This window comes from Brachypodium distachyon, chromosome 2, assembly GCF_000005505.3.
Source record: "Brachypodium distachyon strain Bd21 chromosome 2, Brachypodium_distachyon_v3.0, whole genome shotgun sequence".
In the NCBI taxonomy this organism is placed as follows: domain Eukaryota; kingdom Viridiplantae; phylum Streptophyta; class Magnoliopsida; order Poales; family Poaceae; genus Brachypodium; species Brachypodium distachyon.
The window spans coordinates 7,529,202-7,546,876 of record NC_016132.3 but is presented as its reverse complement, the minus strand read 5'-3'; the positions used below and the strand labels follow the sequence as shown (position 1 = coordinate 7,546,876).

The 17,675-nt window shown below is 45.9% G+C and overlaps 2 protein-coding genes and 1 long non-coding RNA gene across 3 annotated transcripts; all 3 read left to right on the top strand.

The window, feature by feature from the left end:
- The first annotated feature begins 1,378 nt into the window (after positions 1-1,378).
- LOC100839192 lies at positions 1,379-5,312 on the top strand. The gene is made up of 4 exons (XM_010232418.3): positions 1,379-1,732; positions 2,124-2,211; positions 2,320-2,549; positions 4,741-5,312. The coding sequence occupies exons 1-4, from the start codon at positions 1,490-1,492 to the stop codon at positions 5,125-5,127; spliced, it is 948 nt and encodes a 315-aa protein (XP_010230720.1). The 5' UTR covers positions 1,379-1,489; the 3' UTR covers positions 5,128-5,312.
- A 2,381-nt stretch (positions 5,313-7,693) lies between these two features.
- Positions 7,694-8,737, top strand: LOC112270823. Its single transcript, XR_002963309.1, has 2 exons — positions 7,694-8,032; positions 8,113-8,737. It is a non-coding gene; the product is annotated as an uncharacterized LOC112270823 (long non-coding RNA).
- A 3,668-nt stretch (positions 8,738-12,405) lies between these two features.
- Positions 12,406-16,637, top strand: LOC100840717. Its single transcript, XM_003566469.4, has 3 exons — positions 12,406-14,308; positions 14,439-14,685; positions 16,225-16,637. Exons 1-3 carry the CDS (start codon positions 12,551-12,553, stop codon positions 16,503-16,505), a joined length of 2,286 nt encoding a protein of 761 aa, XP_003566517.1. The 5' UTR covers positions 12,406-12,550; the 3' UTR covers positions 16,506-16,637.
- The last annotated feature ends 1,038 nt before the right edge of the window (positions 16,638-17,675 follow it).

The window sequence follows — 17,675 nt, the reverse complement described above, 5'->3', positions numbered from 1 at the left end:
GCATCAAGTGATCTCACAGAAATCTTTGCAAAGAGGAAGGATTATGTATGCTTCTCACTGTTTGTCATTTTAAAGGTTCTCAGAAGGTACTAGACTTTTCATATGAAACAGTTCTGAGCTTGGTTTAACTCATGATCGATCCTAAGAAGTACTATGTGTTTCATATTGCCATTTGTAGAACCAGTTTGCATTTTGATTACGTGTTTTGACATAGCACCTACCTCACAATGCCCACCAGACAATATACCATTGCACCCGATACATTGTAATTGATTCTTCTGCTGTAAGTTTGCTACGGCAGTTGTTAATAGATGTCCCAACTCTCAGGGAAGTAAGGACTGAAAATTTGCTACGGCAGATTTCCAGTTAAGTATCGCTGAATTGTAATATTTTTGTGACTAATATAATATATTTTTATGCTAGTGGGTTTTATCTGATGCAATGTGTGTGGGTCATACGTTGCACGTGCACCTTTATGTCACTAGAGCATAAAATCTATTTAAGAGACTCAATGAGAAAAATGTAATGAAAATCAACTTAATTAAAGAAAAATGAGATTCAAAAGAAAGGTTTTAAATTGTAAAGACGTGCATGAACGTCCTCACTTACTAGTTGGAGAAAGTTTGTCTATTTCCATGTGAAAAACATAGTTCACAATTTTCCAGATGGCTGGAGAGGGGTTTTTGTGTGAAGCAACATGCCAAAGCTCCATTATTGTTGCATCCATATCTTGTGTACATGCGGTGCACCCCATTTAATTGGTCTTTGAGGATGTTCAAGTATTTTCATGACGTTTAGATATTTTCCACGATTTAGTTGCATTTCTTGATAATTAATGGCCAGAAAAAGAAATAATACGATAGGAATGTAAGAAAATGATGTGATCTAGCATGGAGCCATGTATCAGGCATAGAATACCAACATAAAAAAAATCAGGTCGTTTGGAGAAAGTTAGAAAAACTTCATAAAAAGGGTTCATCACGTTAAATGTCACCAATGGGTCCGGCCGTATGGACTTCAAAAACCTTCCGGTATTCATCCGAAGCTCTGGTGCTCCCATAAGATGTTCTTGTTTCATCATATTCCGTTTGTATTTTCTGAACTTTAGAATATTTCTTTTTTCCTTTCCCGTCCGCTTCTGATCTTACCGGGCTTTTTTTTTTTTGTTTTGAGAAAGGATCTTACCGGGCTTGGTACCGCTTCTTCTCTTCCGGAGTCCTGGTCGGGCCTCGTGCTCTTCCTTGGTCGAATGGCCCGTGAAGCCACAAGAATAGACCCAGGACGGCCCGTAGAGTGATCTGACGGCGGAGAAAGACCGTGACGTGCATCCAACGGCCATGCCTCTTGGCCAAGGCCTCGTTGAGCGGACTACATCCAGACTCACTCTCTTCAGCTTCCCTCGACCAAGGGCCAAGGGGGGTTTACTGTTCCTCGCCGCCCCTTCCCCTCGCGCAACCAGTGGCCTGAAATCCGCGGGCTACGGGTCACTATGTACGGTCGCGGTCCATGGAAGTGGTCGCGGACTTCAGGAAGGAAGAGGAGGAGGGTGGAAGGCGAAGAGAATCAGAGCGTGCTTCTGCATGACGTGCCGAGGCGGATTGTTTGGGGGAGAAGAAGTCACCTTGATGCAACAGCTTGGATCTGTGATGTTTGCCAACATCAGAACGAGCCAACTCGACATCTGTTCGTGGATCTTCCTGCTTTCAGCTGCGGCAACTGTGATGCTAAAGCGGTATGCTGGCCTTGTTCCTGTCCCCTGGTGGAGTGGAGACGGCTCGCCATCTCCCTCCTTTCTCCTCATCCAAATTCACCTATCAGGCGAATCAATCAGTAGTTACAGTTTCAGTGACTATTATCTATTTGAATGGGAGTATTTTACATTTAGTGGTAAACTGGTACTACTTTTTCTGAAGATAAGGATTATCCTAGATATTCTCTATGGAATCATGCTTTTTTATTTGTTCGAGAAAATTGATGCTAAGTGTAAAGGAAATGCATGATTACAATATTGTTCATATACATATAGACTTGAAAATGTATTATGTATCTGTGTTTTGTTATCTTACCATGAAATCGCTGATTTATGTCTCCTTTATTAATAAGGCTGAATTTTCTTATGTCAGAAACGAGTCAATTTTCGTTTCTCATTTGGGAACCTTGCTGGCAATGGGAAATGCCCAATTGGGAAGATTCTTGATCAGGGAAATACAGGCAAGTCATTTGGGCTTCCTAGTAAACTCGTGCAATCTAACATTTTCTGATATTATAATAGCCAACACCTGCATCATCAGCACTAACATATATTTTTTCTTGTGGCAGATGATTGTTTGCTGTTTGCTCTTGCAAAAGGAACTGAAATAACAGCCAGGATTCGAACCATTTTGTCCGGCAGCAAAGATAAAATCCCCACCCTGGATCCCTATAGGTTGAAGAAAATGTACAAGTCTTCCAGATTGGCGGAAGGGACTGGAGGAAAAATATCTTATAAAGATGCAGAGGCGATGATGAAGATGATCGAGTTATTAGAAACAAATGGAATACCAAATAAGGTGAGGTCACTGATTGTTTATAAGCTCTTCATTAGATTCATCGTTTAGGGCTTATCTGGTTCATAGGATTTTGAAATCATAGGAATAGGAAAAGTAGAGGATTTGAATGAGGTCTCACCTAATGCTTAGAATCCTTAGGATTTTTAAACACTTTTGTTATTCTTCAGCTAGCTGAAATTCAAACCATCTCCGGTCACTTTTTTTAGCCGCTGGATTTGTTGTCCGAATCTTGAGGAATCTGGCCATGAGTTGTGTTTTTGTTCCGGCGGTGTCTGTGTATTGGGCTTTGGGCTTCGTCTGCGCATCTCGTTTTGGATTTTTTTTCCCTTCCCCCCCTTTTTGCTGGTCAGCTGCGTGTCTCGTGTTTTTCCATTTCATTTTAGAATTTCTTTTCCCCCACAGCTGTCCTTTTGAGCTTTTAGTTTTCGAGGAGGGGGATAGAGAGGAGAGCGCTCGCGCGACGGGGAATGGTAGCTGGTGGAGAGGGGTTTCTCTGAGCTAATTGTTGCCAGCAGTCCATGGCTAGGTGGTAGAGCGGAAGGAGCCGCAGCAGCGCTCGGTATGCTCCTTTCCATCTTCCTCTTTTTTGCGAATTTGTGCGTGTTCGCGCAGCCATGTTCATGGTTGTGCCGGTGTGTGTCGGGAGCGTACCTCCATGTGTGCGACGTGCATCAGGGGGTGGTGGGAGGGTGGCGCGTTCGACGTGCATCAGGGGGTGGTAGCAGGTGTTCTCGCTGTTTCAGTGCGTGACCGGCCATGGAGGAGCAGGAGCTGCTGGGTGGGAGGGGGTTGGCAATTGGGGTTTGGTGGCTGGGGTGTTTGCTATTTTTAGTCTCTGCCATGGCGGAACCCGAAGGCAACGGGCATGGCCTTGGGCAGAGCCGGCGGCGGTAGGTCTGAATTTCTACAGCAGTGTGGCGTCCTTTGCTGCTCTGCAGGCACCTCCCTTTGCTAACCTTATCAAAGTTGCTGGCATCGCGGGTCGGTGCCACATCCCCTGGCCCATGTGTATTGAACGCAGAGGTGGGGATGTTATGTAGTCGCTGACCCTCTACTGTACCTTAATTAAGGAATAATATCAATCATAGATACTAGTAAGCAAAATCAAGGTATTTTTATTTAATAGGAAGTACAAAAGAAACTAAGCTTAGTTTTGTAATTTCTAGTATAGTCTTTTTCAGTATAGTGAATCTTAATGTGTGTCATTTTGTAATCAGTATTAGTCTTCATTTTTTTTTGCCTTTGTTACATGACTAATACTGCTATTTTCAGCAAGGTGATTGCTACTTTCAGTTGCTGTCTTACTTTTGTAATTAGTTATCAGATATTTTTGTTATTAAATCCGAGTGTATTTTCCTCCTTCATTTTTGTTGCCTTTATTTCAGTTAGCTTAGTTCAGTACATAAGGGGACTGTTGTGTAATCAGTTATCTTAGTTTCAGTTATTATAAGTTAGCTTAGTTAATCACACAAGTAAAACTGAAATTATTTTCAGTTTCAGTAGTTGATATCTCTTTTCACTTTTCAGTACTTTTAGTAAGTTTCAGTTCTAGTATTCAGTTAGTCTTTATCAGTTTTTCACCTATAAAACTGAAAGTATTTTCAGTTTCAGTTTTTTTAAGCTATTGCTTAATGTTGGTTGGTGTTTCAGTGCTTCATTTTGCTAGTTACTTATTTAGTTTCAGTATTTTTGAGTCTTCACTGCCTATGAAACTTAAGATCAATTAGATCAGTTAGCTTAGCTTAGTGTAAGTTAGCTTATTTAAATCCCATTAGCAGAAGTAGGTACTGCAAATTAATACTGAAAATTTTACTGAGATGAAATTAATACTAGTCTAATCTATATGACACAAAACTAATAACTAGTAATAGCTGATACTGAGCCAAGCTAACTGATTACATAGCAGACTACTTACGTAAATTACGAAACTAACTTGTTGTAACTGAAACTTAAGGAATGAAACTAAGCTAAGCTAGCTGAATAAATTCGGCGATTGGCTTAAAAATCTGTTAAGGCCAATTTGGACACAATCCTTAGGAATCTAGCACCTCTATTCCTATGAATCGAATGCTACACATAGGGGAAAAAATCCCGAGGGTTGAATTCCTGTAAAATTTCTTTAAGAATTCTTTAAACCGAATGAGCCCTTATAAGCTCCTAAATATAATATAATTTCTTTGTTTTTTTGTAGGCTCGCACTCGTACTTATAAAATTGGAGGGGTGGATGAAACTTCTGAACAGTTTGAAGATATTGCTACAGAGTTAGCAAACGGATATCCTCTTATAGTTGACATATTTCCTGGGAGTGGGTTTTCAGACTTGTCATATCGCGAAGTATACAAGTGCCCATTCAACTACAAAACGAAACCAGCTGGACGCAGAGCTACTTTACACACGGTGATCTTGGTGGGCGCGGGAAGGTGGAATCATGGTGATTACTACTACTTCCTGAACAGTTACGGTGAGCATTGGTGCGTAAGAATCCATAAGAAAACCCATCGCCAAATTGGAGGGATTGGCAAAATTTGCCCTGAAGACATCTGCTTCCCACCGTACAAGTTCTTCAGATGTATGTAGCTCTTCTTAGCTGCAACGAAGATGCTCAATCAAAGCGGTTAACTCTAAACCTCGTGGACTTGTGGTGTCGTGATTCATGGATCATTTTGTAGACTATTGTGTCTTGTATGGACTTATGTTGTCGTAGATGATCTTGTGGAGCCTCTGTTGGTGAATGATGATGGATTTAGCTTTTGTTTGTACTATGTTCTGCTTGCCGGCCAGTGCCACTGCTCTGCTCCGAGCCAGACCGAGCCATCCACCCTGAAGAATTTCATGGTGCTGCTCGTTTTCGCGGTACTTCCCCGCCAAACTCAGACGATGCTTCTCCTCCCTCTGATCCAGCTGCTCCGCGAGCTTCCACCGCAGGCCGCTTTTCGCGCCGAGCTTCCCTGCCGGCCGCCTGCGTACCGAGATCCTGCCGGCCTTCTTCTCCACCGCCGGACCATCCAAGGCTCCACCAAGCTCCCCGTTATACCCGAGTTCTTCCACACATCTTCACCGGCCTGCTGACCTCCTCGCGCACCGCGCCGACGCCATCTTAGCCGCCCGACCTTCGCCGGTGCTGAGAATAGAGAGTAAACGAGATTGAGATAAAGTAAATGATTCGAGTGTCTTCTTTATTGATGATTGAGGTATATATAGAGTTACGAGGGGTGCCATCAAAAAGTGTCGGAAGGAACAAAAAATGATAGTTACATGTTAGAGAGAGGGAAGGGATGTGTCCTTTTAAGCATGGATTCCTACGTACTAACATGTGCTAAATATAATTCTAACAGCCAGATCCAAACAGGGCCAGATCCAAACAGGGAAAGAGGGAGCGGTGGCAGCCGTCGTCGTCAGCTCCGGTGGCCACACTGCCGCACACAGGGGGCGAGGGCGACGTCTCGCGATCCGGTGACGGTGAGCTCGGCCGGATGTTCGACGTCTCCGCCGCGGTGTAGCAGTCGAAGACGCCACGCCGGCCTCGTTCCAGCTCCTTTTTTGAACAGATCACAGAGTATCTCGAGCATAGATGCTATAAAGATCCGAGACATGATAATTTCACCTTGGCGCCCAAGGCTGTACCATGCATATATAGGAAGCTTCTGCCTTATTACTGTTTTAGACCATTGCTGGCCACAAGCACACTGAGCATTGTCCGCGCTCTTCTTGATCAGAAATCGAACGAGGATTTAAAGGTCCTGGGTTGTCTAATGCTTGTGGACTCTCAATGGACAGGTTATTGACGATTTGACGTAGTGACAACTTGCATTAAATTTCTGCTGCGCCCCAAGATGTTGCTTCTATGGTAGGACAATCTCTTATTTTTCTCTCATGGGAAGGGCAAAGCAGTCATGTGCGTGCCAGCCATTTAAGGGCTTATTTCACAATTTGACACCGGGAATAATGATGTAGAGTATGGATACAGCTTCTAGGCTTCAATAACCATTTCCATCTACGGAGTATTAGACAATTCCATGTGCTTCATAATAAATATAGACTTTTGTACGTTTACTGTATGCATACAGCTTCAAGGCTTCAGTGGAACAACAAATACAATTTATGTGCATCATGCTGACTTCATGATGTCTGTGTACTGTGCTTTGTTCTGCCATAATATTGGAATTTTTTTCAAGCAAAATGTAATGATAGAAAAGGAAGCTTCATGGCTGCTTTCTCTGCATTACCTATTCTTCCTAGCAAATAGTATCATAGAAGTAGTGATTAAGTTGGAAACAATATTCTTTAATCCCAGTCTGACTGTTTCACCACTTGTAATCAGGTCGAATAGATGGGTGAGCACTCACATATTTCATTGGAACTCGATGAAGTAAGTCCTTATTGCTTTTATATTGTGTTGGACGATCCAGGTTTATTTTTCTTACACGATAGCTGGATATGTTCTGGGGGATATTTGCCTCTTGCTGAAATAGTAGGTCTACCAAATTAATATAGAAAACAGCACACTGATTTTATTTCATATTGGACTAGAAACAACAATCATGAAGCAAAATATCAGCAGAGATGTTTCAGCTCAAGTAGCATCTCAAACTGGGGATCTGATTAATTTCTGAATTCATTTTTGAAACTAGGTTGCTGTTATGAGGCTAACCAAACTCCCAATAAAAGAGGTTGTCAGACTTCAAGATGAAGATGATTTGACAATGTTGGCATTATCTGAACAATGTAGTGGCCAAAGTGACGGCTGACATGTGAGATCTTCTGCTCGTATATTGACCCTATTTCTAGACAATAATGCACCTTTTTATATCTTTAAGAGCATCTTCAACATAAAACCCTAAAATAAGGCCCTTATACAATGTTTTGGGGCTGCTCCTTAAATTTTTTATCCTCTATTTCACCAAAAGCTTCAGCAGTAGCTCCTAAACTTCACCCTCTATTTAGTTTTGCATTTTCACTGAACAGTGGTACCCACATGTCAGTGGGACATTTCTTTTTTTTTGTCATCTTATCTTCTTCCTTCGGTCTTCTCCTCTCCTTTCCCACCCACAGCTGCCACCTGCTCCTGCGGGGGTGTGGGGGGTGCCCGGGGGGGGGGGGGGGGGGTGCTGGCACAGGGCAGCGGCGGAATCGAAGGGCAGCGCAGGGCAGGACAATAGAAACGACGTAATTCTAACAAGATCGGAGTTTTCCTTTCTCCTCTGTTCCCTACCACCAAGCTCTAGTTGTTCCGTCCGACCTCTTTGGCAATGAATAGCTCGCTGCAGCTGTTTCGTCAAAAAAAAAAACAAGATCGGAGTTGTAGCAATCAGGTTCCCGTTGGTGCGAAGCCTCTGTTCCAGTAGGAAGCTCACTGTTCTTGTAAAGTTATTTGAGTCACACGGAATCCCATGCCGCCATATTATCCAGGTGTCCAGGGTTGAGAATCAAAATGAACTTCCAGCCCGTTACATTATGAAAAGATGGGAGAAAAATGCAAATGGTATTGAATAATTTATACCAAAATCAGTATTTTATTTTCCTGAAAATCAGTGGGCTGACATCATGTGTTGTTATTCCTAGGGAAAGTGTTTATGATGAACAGGGGAATTTACTAGAAGAGAAAGCAACCGGCCCCTTGGATGCGGCTATGAGGAAGAAGATTTCTGTTGTACGCAACAAGTTCAAAGATCTACTTCAAACGGCCAAGCACTCAGATGAGAGCATGGATTTTTTTACAACCAGTGTATTGAACAATGACATTGAGGCACCTTTGGACCAAATGGTTCCTATAGAAGCTCCAAAGCACACAAGGCAAGAGGAATATGAGGCTTTTATTGGTTGCAACCTTCCTACTGTAGTTGACATACACCACCAACTGACGTTCGTACGTTGGGCAGATGCAAAAGAATAAAGAGAGGAAAGGAAACACAAGCGGAGGATCAGAAAAAGAAGAAGAAAGAAGCAAAGGCAAAGGTCGCACGTATGTGCAAGACGTGCCACCAAATAGTGTTTCATGATAGTCGCAATTGTCCGAGCAAGAAAGGTCAAGGAAAATGAATCACGGTTCTGAATAACAGGCAACAGAATGGTGTTTCATCATGGCCTTCAGTTGCCTAGAAATCATGACTTTATACACCTTACCAGTTATGATACAATTCATTTTTTTGGACCATACCAATTTCTTTGATGTACTGATTTTTTCTAATGGTTGAGAACTTGTGTTTCTTTAAAATTGTTTCATGTTATTTTCTGTTACTTGTTTCCTGTCGAATGGAGTTTACTAGTTTAGGACCTGGCACCATAGCCTAGCTCCTTCTAATCTCTCATATATTGCAAGTAGCAATTGGCACCTGGGAGGGAAAAGGTATTTATACCAAGGAGCAACAGCTAGCCCCTGGGATAAAATTATACAATAGTATGTATCAGGTGCAAAACATTAGGAGCAGAACATCATTACTTAAAAAAAAATCAGCAGCTTTTCATTGATTGAAATATTTGTTACATTAGGAGCTCTGATTAACTCCAGAGCCTCATACAAATCCAGCAACCTGGTTAGCTAATCTAGCTCATTACACCATTGATTAATTAACCAAGAAAAAGAAATACACTCAAAGGTAGCTGCTGTTGGCATGGTGTCTTCGATAACTGATCCTGCATGAGATTTATCGGTGCATGATAGCCTGAAGTTCTGCACCAAGTTCAGACAATCTGATCCTATGTCCTGAACCACATCACATTAGCCTCAAACACTCTGTGAATCACACTCGATCTGAAAGTTGATGTCTCCTCCATAGCAGAATGAGGGAGGTTGGCTCGTCGCCAGGATGCGGCGGCCGGCAAACGCGAGTGTCGGTCATAGGCTAGTGGTTGCCATCACATCTGGATTTTGTGGCGGCCGACACCTGTCTCCTCCGCACGTAGCCATTATGGGATGTTGTGGTCGCCGGGGTCTCCGTCACTGGAAACTGGGTGCGGTGGTCGTCGTGGTCTCCGTCGCCGGAATGTGGGTGCGGTGGTCGTCGCCTGTGGGGAACGTCGCAGTTGAGGGATCGGGGATCAGCATGGGGCGGGAGCGGGACCCGTGGTTGAGGGATTGGGGAATTCCATGAGTCAGGAGGATGGAGGCCTGGGGAAGATGAGTATTGCTGGGGTCTGTTTTGGATAATAAGCCAACTAAACCTGGACGAGGCAGACGTGTGTTTAAAAAATTGCCACGTCCAGACTCACGCAGGATCTGGATCGGAACTGGATTGGAAGGCAGAGGAGGACCAATTGCAGGATGCACAGAGACGGTGGATTCACAAGATATGACGCGGTAGATAATACCTCCGTCCCATATAAATTTGATCAAATTTGAAACTTTTTTGACTTAGAACAAAGTTATAACATCTTTTAGAAATAGAGGTAGTACCCATTAGGTAGATGGTTCAAATCCGTGCCAATCTTTGTGGGACGGAGCGGGTATTTGTCAGGTTTTGAAAAATTAGGAAGGGAATTACGATAAATTCGAGTCTAGAGTAAGATTGATCTGATTAGATTGGAGTAAATGAAAAAAACACCCACATTAGTAGTTAGGGTTTCAAATTGGTACCACTATTGCTAATCAGAACTAAAAACATCCACTTTTGTGGCAGCTCGTAACTAATCACACAAATTGCCCGGATCAACGCGTTTAGGCCCTAGTTTTGAAAACCGGACCGGTAATCGAACCGACGAGGCTCTTGGTTGAGGTTTTTTCGGTCGAACCGCCGGTTCACCAGTCTGGTTTTTTAAGATATAAAATAATATATTTTAACTAAATACTACAAAAAAAAAGATAAAAATCCCGGCTTGGCTTTGCTGGTTGCGGCGAGGTGCGCAGCGAGGCAGCAAGGCGCGGGGGCGGGGAGGCGCGCTGGACCGTGCGACGGCCGACGCGGGGGCGGCCAAGCGCGGCGGCGGGTGGGCGTGGGATCCGGCGACGGTGGCAGCGGGACGAGGGAGGGAGACGGCGATACAGGGGAACGGCAAGTGAACCGGACGGTTCGAGCCAAACTGCCCGGTTCACCGATTTTCACCAAAACTGTCCGGTTCACCCAGTTTTTTCGGTCCGCTTGGCCATCCGGTCCAATGCGCTAAACAGACCGATGGGAGCTGCGGTTCCCGTTTTAACCGGTCGGACCGCCGGTCTGGTCCCATTTTCAAAACTAGAGTTTGGGCTTATCCCGACAAGGCCACCTGTCGGGCCAGCCTAGCAAGAGCCGAACTCTCCCACTAATGTTACAACAAGGCAAGGGGCAAATCAGAAAAAGCCGAAGCTACTACAGGCCTACAGCCGCCTCTGCCCCTACGGCCACAGGCGAGCCCGCCGCCGCTGCATCGCCCATGGCAGCTCCCGGCGAGTGGCTCTGGCCCCGGTCAACGCCAGGCCCACCACCGGCCGCGAACACGACTGATTTTCGTCAGGCTGAAACTGGTCGATGTAGGCCCGGACGGGAAAGGGATGGTGGTGGCGAGCTGGTCGATGTAGGCGTCGGCGCCGCGGGGGAACTGGGTGCCGCCGCCGGGGAAGCGGAGTACGGCGCCCACGTAGCGGACCCAGTTCTGGACAGCCTTCTCCACCGTCAGGCTCTTGTAGGGCGCGTTGGCGTAGGGCACAAGGTCGCGGCTATTCAGCCATGGGAACGGGGTCACGTGCCCCGCCAACAGCAGGCACCGGAGGGGCAGTGGTGTTCCCGGTACGCCATGCACTTGCGGGGGAACTTCATGGCGAACGGCGCGACAGCAGGCGGCGGCTCCCAGGCGAACGGCGCGTGCGGAGCGACAGCAAGAGGTGGCAGCGGCGGCTCCCGGGTGGCGGTGCGGCTCGCGGGCGGGCGGCGCTTGCGGGCCTGCAGTGGGGCGGCGGCGGCTCGCGGGCGAGCGGCGCGTGCGGAGCGCAGCACGACAGCGAGGCGGCGGCGGCGGTTCGCGGGCATGAGGAAGAAGAAACAAGGGGGGAATCGTTTTTTTTTAATTTGCCCCTTCGCTTCTGGTGAAATTAGTGTAGTGGCCTGAGTGGTGGACGCTGGCGTGGCATGCTGGCCCCACAGGTGGGTCCGGCCTCAAACACGCTGAACTGAGCACTCTGTGCGATTAGTTATACGAGCTGCCAAAAAAAAGGTTGTTTTTAGCTCTGATTAGCAACAGTGGCACAATTCGCAACCATAGCCAGCAATGTGGGTGTAATATTTCTGTAATTTACTCGATTAGATGGATTCGACAGTGAAATCTATACTCTTTGACGAAAAGCAGGCACGGGACACATGTAGACTGTCGCAACGTGCAGTGGGTAAGCCCGCCCCCCTCAAACCTGGTTATATAGGGGCCGGGACGGGCCCAAAATGTGTCCTCCCAGCACGAACTCGGTTCGTGTCGGCTCGGGCTCGTTAAGCCTCACAGCTCACCGAAGTCCGCGTCAGCACATGGGCCAGGTCACTAAAAAAAAGGATAAAAAGGTTGGACTTGGTCAGATTGGAGAAAAAAAATATGGTTGGGCTGGACCAAAATAAGAAGAAATGATGGGTTGGAAGAGAAAAAAGATGACAAGTTCGCCAGAATTGAGAAAGTTAATGTGTTAATCCTAATAAAAAATAAAAAAAATAAAAATGGTAGTTTCTAAAAGAAATTATAAAATGGCCATGCTATGCCGGCCCGAGAGCCTGAGGTTGAAGCCCAGACACGACACAGGCGGGGCCTCGGACAGGCCCAGCCCGACTAGTTTGGTGCCTGGCCCGGCACAAACGGGCGAAGCCCGCTTGGCTTTCAGGCTTCCGAAAGAAGCACGGCCCGTTGGCCATCTATATAGTACCTGGGCTTGCATAGTCAGCCCGACAGCGGCCCAATTAAACGGAACTCGACGTATTCGTCTGCGATACTGCTTAGGTTTTCCTTCCGTCCTGCCCCTTCCGCCGCCCCGTCCCCCCACCCAAATCCACAAGAAATCGAACGATCCAGGGAGTAAATAACCCACTCCCGCCGGCGAGGAAATCAGATCGACATGCACGGCAAGCGTGATCGCTGCATCGGCGACGGTTGTCCTCCTGGCCTCACAGATGAGAGCTTGAAGCAGGATATATGCCTTCTGCTTGATCAAATCCATGGTTTCTACAAGGCGGCGCTCGATCGGCTTCCGATGCGGGCGATTCCCTCGCTAGCACCGGCCCTCCGCAAGGCCGGCATCTGTTTCGGCTTCCTCGACCCAGTCTCCAACATCATTGCCAACACCATCGCCTACCACGACCCTTCACCGATGACTGGATCCGACAACGAAGACGATGAGGAGGATGAGGATGAGGAGGAGGAGGCGCAGGAGGCGAAGGAATTGGTCTTCTCCCAGATCCTCACCGACTTCGATGACGAAGACGTTTTCGAAGTGCCGCTTTGCCGGCACAAGTCCCCTGGTATGACCGTGGCGCGGCGGTCGCTGGACGGCCTTGTCTGCTTCCTCACAACCCACTTCCGCTACCTCGCGGATACGGAAGCCCTGCGCTACCTGCGCCTGGCCAGGGCCGACCTGCTCACCGCTGTGCGCCTCATCGAGCGAGATCGTAACAAGAGGCGCAATGACGAGCTTTCGTTCACCATTACCTCCCTTACCACCAAGGTCGCCCTGGAATGTGCCGGTGTGTCCGCGGTGCATCCTGAACCAGACGTCCTGGTGAAAGCGGTTCTCACTATGGCTTCTCGACAGATTGAGGTCGCTGCCCTTTTTTCAGGACAATACCCTCTGTCCCCTGCCACAGTTAAGCGCCTCGCCGAGTTGCTCAGCCAAGGGCCTACTGCGAGTATTGATCTCAACCCATCAGTGGATCTCTGTGGCCGTAGGAAGAAGAGAAAGAGAAACGAGGAGCAATCTACACTGGATCTCCGTGAGAGGAAGAAGAAGAAGAAGAGAAACGAGCAGCCAGCTACGGCCGCAGAATCCATAGATCAGGGGAGTAGTAGGGCAGATAATAAGCGGCTTGGGTCTCAGTCAACGTTCAGACACTTGGAGTCCTTGAAGCTGTTGCTCCTCGGCAAGATGCGTGGGCTCTACTTACAGGCACTTGCCAAGCTGCCTCGGGATGGCTTGCGCAAGCTTCACCACTGCAGCCTTCTCAAGGGTGGATATTGCTATGGCCCCGGAGATCCTGTCTCCAACATTATCCTCAACACCATCTGGTATGGCCGTCTGTTCCCCACCCATGAAAAGTTTGAGCTACCCTTCAAGGTAGACATGATATGCACAAAGTTGCTTGCACGCATCGAATGCTGCTGCGTTTACGGCCTCGTTGCCTTTTTCCGCACCTGCTTCCCCTCTCTTACGGAGCACGAAGCCGTCTGGTATCTGTTCAGGAGCGATGCTGATGTCTGGAAGGCCATCCACAAGGCAAAAAAACATGGTCATACTGTGTCTGTGTGTGACAAATACCACAAGGCCTATAAGAAAGCAGCACTTGCTTCGTGGCACCCTGACCCTGCAGCGCTGGTGAAATTTGCCACATCTTCCTTGACCAGGGAATCCTCCAAGTTGTTAGCTATACAGCAGGGTGCACTCACCAACGGCTTTGTTGAATGCCTCGCCATGGCTCTGCCACATAAATCTTCCGCTACCAAATCTGAAGAGCAGGCTAAGCAACTGAAGCTGGTGTCACGGGTCTTGAGCCAAAACCAGAAAAGGTTTATTTCACTGTGTCGGAAAAAATTTAAGGGTGACCAAAACTTCTTTGTCAGAAAGGTCAATGCGGCATTGAGCAACTACTCGAAGGAAAAAGGGGTTGGTGCATTTGCTTCTGTGTTTATGCTTTCTTGCTTTTGAATCATAACATGCGCTAATTTACTTCCATTTGCTTAAATCCGTTTTTTCACTAACTGGCTGCCCTGTTCTGCTTGTTACCTATATGTAGGTGCACTACAAACTTCATGTCATTTGCGGTGTGAATCCTAGGGTACCTGATGGGTCAAGTGTTTGTCTTGCTAAGAAGAAGTTCAAATTTGAGTACTCCCATATCAACTTTTTGGCAAAAACCGTGGGACCAAATTCTGCTGCCACATCTCCAGAACTGTTTTTCGCTCAATGTAGCAATAGTGTTAAAGAGGAGCAGGCAAGATCATCCTGGTGCACCCCTGTATCGGATTCTTGCATGGATAATGGTACGCTCTCGGCCCTCTGTTCTCATGCTGGTATCTCGTGGCAATTTCATTGTGTCATTTTTGAGTTTTCAACAAGATCAAGAAAACGGTGCTAGGTGCTAGCGCGTGGTTATAAATATGTATTGCTTTTCTATACATACCACAACATGCATTTGTTTCCGATGCACCTTAACACTTCATTCCACTAGAAAGCATGGTTTTCAAGTCTACAAGTCGAGTTGAGTCATCCCTCAACAGACTTGGAGATTGGTCTGATTAGTCGGGAACTAATCTTGACTAATCGACCCAAGTTGAGCCTAGTAACCAGGGGGGTTTAGCAGGGAGCATGAGATGAAAGGGGGAAGTCGCGGCAGAGGGGAAGCTTGAGGGCACAGTTGCTGTGATCTCGAAGGAGAGGTCCAGGGTGGAGAGAAGGAAGTTCTTGACGGCTGGAATCTCAGCGGCGGTAGACTTCAGAGCTGCCGCATCGAGGAAGACGATTTCAGGCTGGGCTGGTCGACCATTAAGGTAGGTGTATGTCTGGCCCATAAGGCCCATTAAAAAAAAACTTGCTTTTTAAGCCATCTAAACCGTCCATACTTCCTGAACTGAAACCATCCTGACCATCCACGAAGATTGAAGCGATCCTTGTGCCTTCCACTCCCCAGGACTAATCAGCCACCGTAGTTTTCTTCTCTCCCTCCTCGTGCCTTCTTCTCCCCTCATGCGGCCACTCTAACAGCGGAGCAGATCGATTCTCCCTATCCATGCCTTCTCTCCCTCCCCAAAAATTCCTCTCTCTAAGTCAAGTTAGTTCCCAGTAGCCTGGCTAGTCGAAGAAATCGCAGGACTAGCCGACAGGTCGTGCGACTTGCTCTGCGAGTCGAGTCGCAGCAGCAAGCTGCCATCACTGCGTCGGCTAGGGGACTAGTCGGCGACTAAAAAACCATGCTAGAAAGACACTGTGTCTTCCTTTTTTTAGTTAAAATTCAGAGGACTATAAGATGTTTATAGATGAGGAGTAATTCTCATGGTTTTTATCTATAAATAGTACAGCATTTTTCTTTTTCTTTTGCTCTTTATAAATAGTATTTGAAATGGTTTAACTATGCATCATCTGAACATCAGAGATCTATATATACTTCTTTTATTATGATAAGAGTTTTTCTTAAGCTGTACATGTTGACAAGAAGTTACTTCCAGATAAGTATGTTCTAGTATAGTTATAAGAGATAGCATAGAAGTATTGGGCATGTTATTCATGTTATAGAAAAATCAGCAAATATGTATATCCAGAAATGGTGTGTCTAAAGTTGATATTTGAAAAATCTTTGGTATGGGATTTGATAGAAAATATATGTTATGGCATGGCAGTGTGCCAATCTGGCACTCTGTAGGTTTTATTCATGTACATATTGCATGTATAAGTACATCTCACGAAGTTTCTATAAGCAATGATAAAAATGCCAAGTCAGGACATATAACATGATTTAGATGTGTGCTCTGTTATATGTTTCCTTCCCTTAATAATCCAATTTCTTCTATTTGTTTTGATGCAAGTTCGATGCTTCCCTTGTGAGTTTAACGGGGCAAAGATTGTGCATCCATATAATGAGACATACTGTGGGTGCTACGAGGATTTCAAGCAAATGGCTCATGGAATGCACGGCACTTTGAATGAATTTATTATCAGTTCGTGTGATTTTAATGCTGATATGATGTGCTCGATGCCAGAAGATTGGATCTATTTTGATCCCAATATGGACTCGAAGATTGCAAAGATGACTCCTATTTCTAATGTGGCTAGGGAGTTGAGGGAATGGGGGGGCAGAATCTTCTAATATGATTCTGCTATGTTAGATGGAACTCAATGTATTAGGTGGAACATATTAGCTTGATATGATCGATGTCACTGAAATATGATGTACTAAGGTAGTAATTACTTATCCCTATGATCTATTCGAGCTCATGAACGTGGAGGCGTTTGCATAGGATGCCTCCTCTAGCTGGAGCTCAGACGAGAGAACTACGCCAGTTCACCGGAAACTCCGATCAGCGCCCGGGCGTCTGGGCCCACGGAATCAGCTGCCATCGAGCTGCTGATCGGTGGTCTTTGCTGGGTCGTAGTTTTCAGTAGCCTACAATGTATACCTGCCGTATTCACACAACCTGATCTTTCCCGAGCTAGATCTCTTAACTTGGACCACCAAACCATCTGGGCCAACAAGATATTTACAGAACATGCCATCCAACGTTCAGATGTCCAATTAAGGTTTATTTTTGGGATTGTGTAGTTAGCAAGCCTTTACAATTTATCAACAGTCAGTTTTTCAAGCATATAGACAGACTGGATACGGCGACACCCACGCCAGATGCTTGCCGATGGTAAATTAAGTGCTAACGGGTTCCAGTTTTGTTTTCTCACCCGACCATTTTTTCTACGGAGTATATCTTGTTGTTGGCACTTGCACAATCAGCCAGCATGCAGTACTGATCTTCTTCGAAGACAAGAAAACACACAAAAAAACAGCACGCCAATGCTGGGAGGAAAAAAAGGATAGTCTTACCTATTTATTGTTTTTCTAAATCAGAAAATGTATATTAAGAAACCTGGAAGAAAAGAAAGATGGTAATAGAACCAATCTCCAGACCGATGTATCCAGCTATAATAACCACAATCTTCTTTGGTATTTTTGAAAGGCCAAGAGCTCCAGTAGATGACATAATCTTTTTCTCATCTATTGCAACTCTGAGAAGTGGTTTCACACATCTGAGCCAGTGGCAACAATTTATGTTATATCTCCTTTGACGATAGTGCTATACCACCATCGACAGATACCTCTGACAGGGAGACGAGCTTCCCAAATCCTTTTACATATTCAACCTTGTTCTTCTTGAACAGGACATCGATGTCTTTTGTAAGCCCATTAAAAGCCTTGTCTTTCTGATTGGAGAACTTGACACCATGGTGTGCAAAAGAAGCCTTCGCCTCATGGTAAATCAGGGAATCA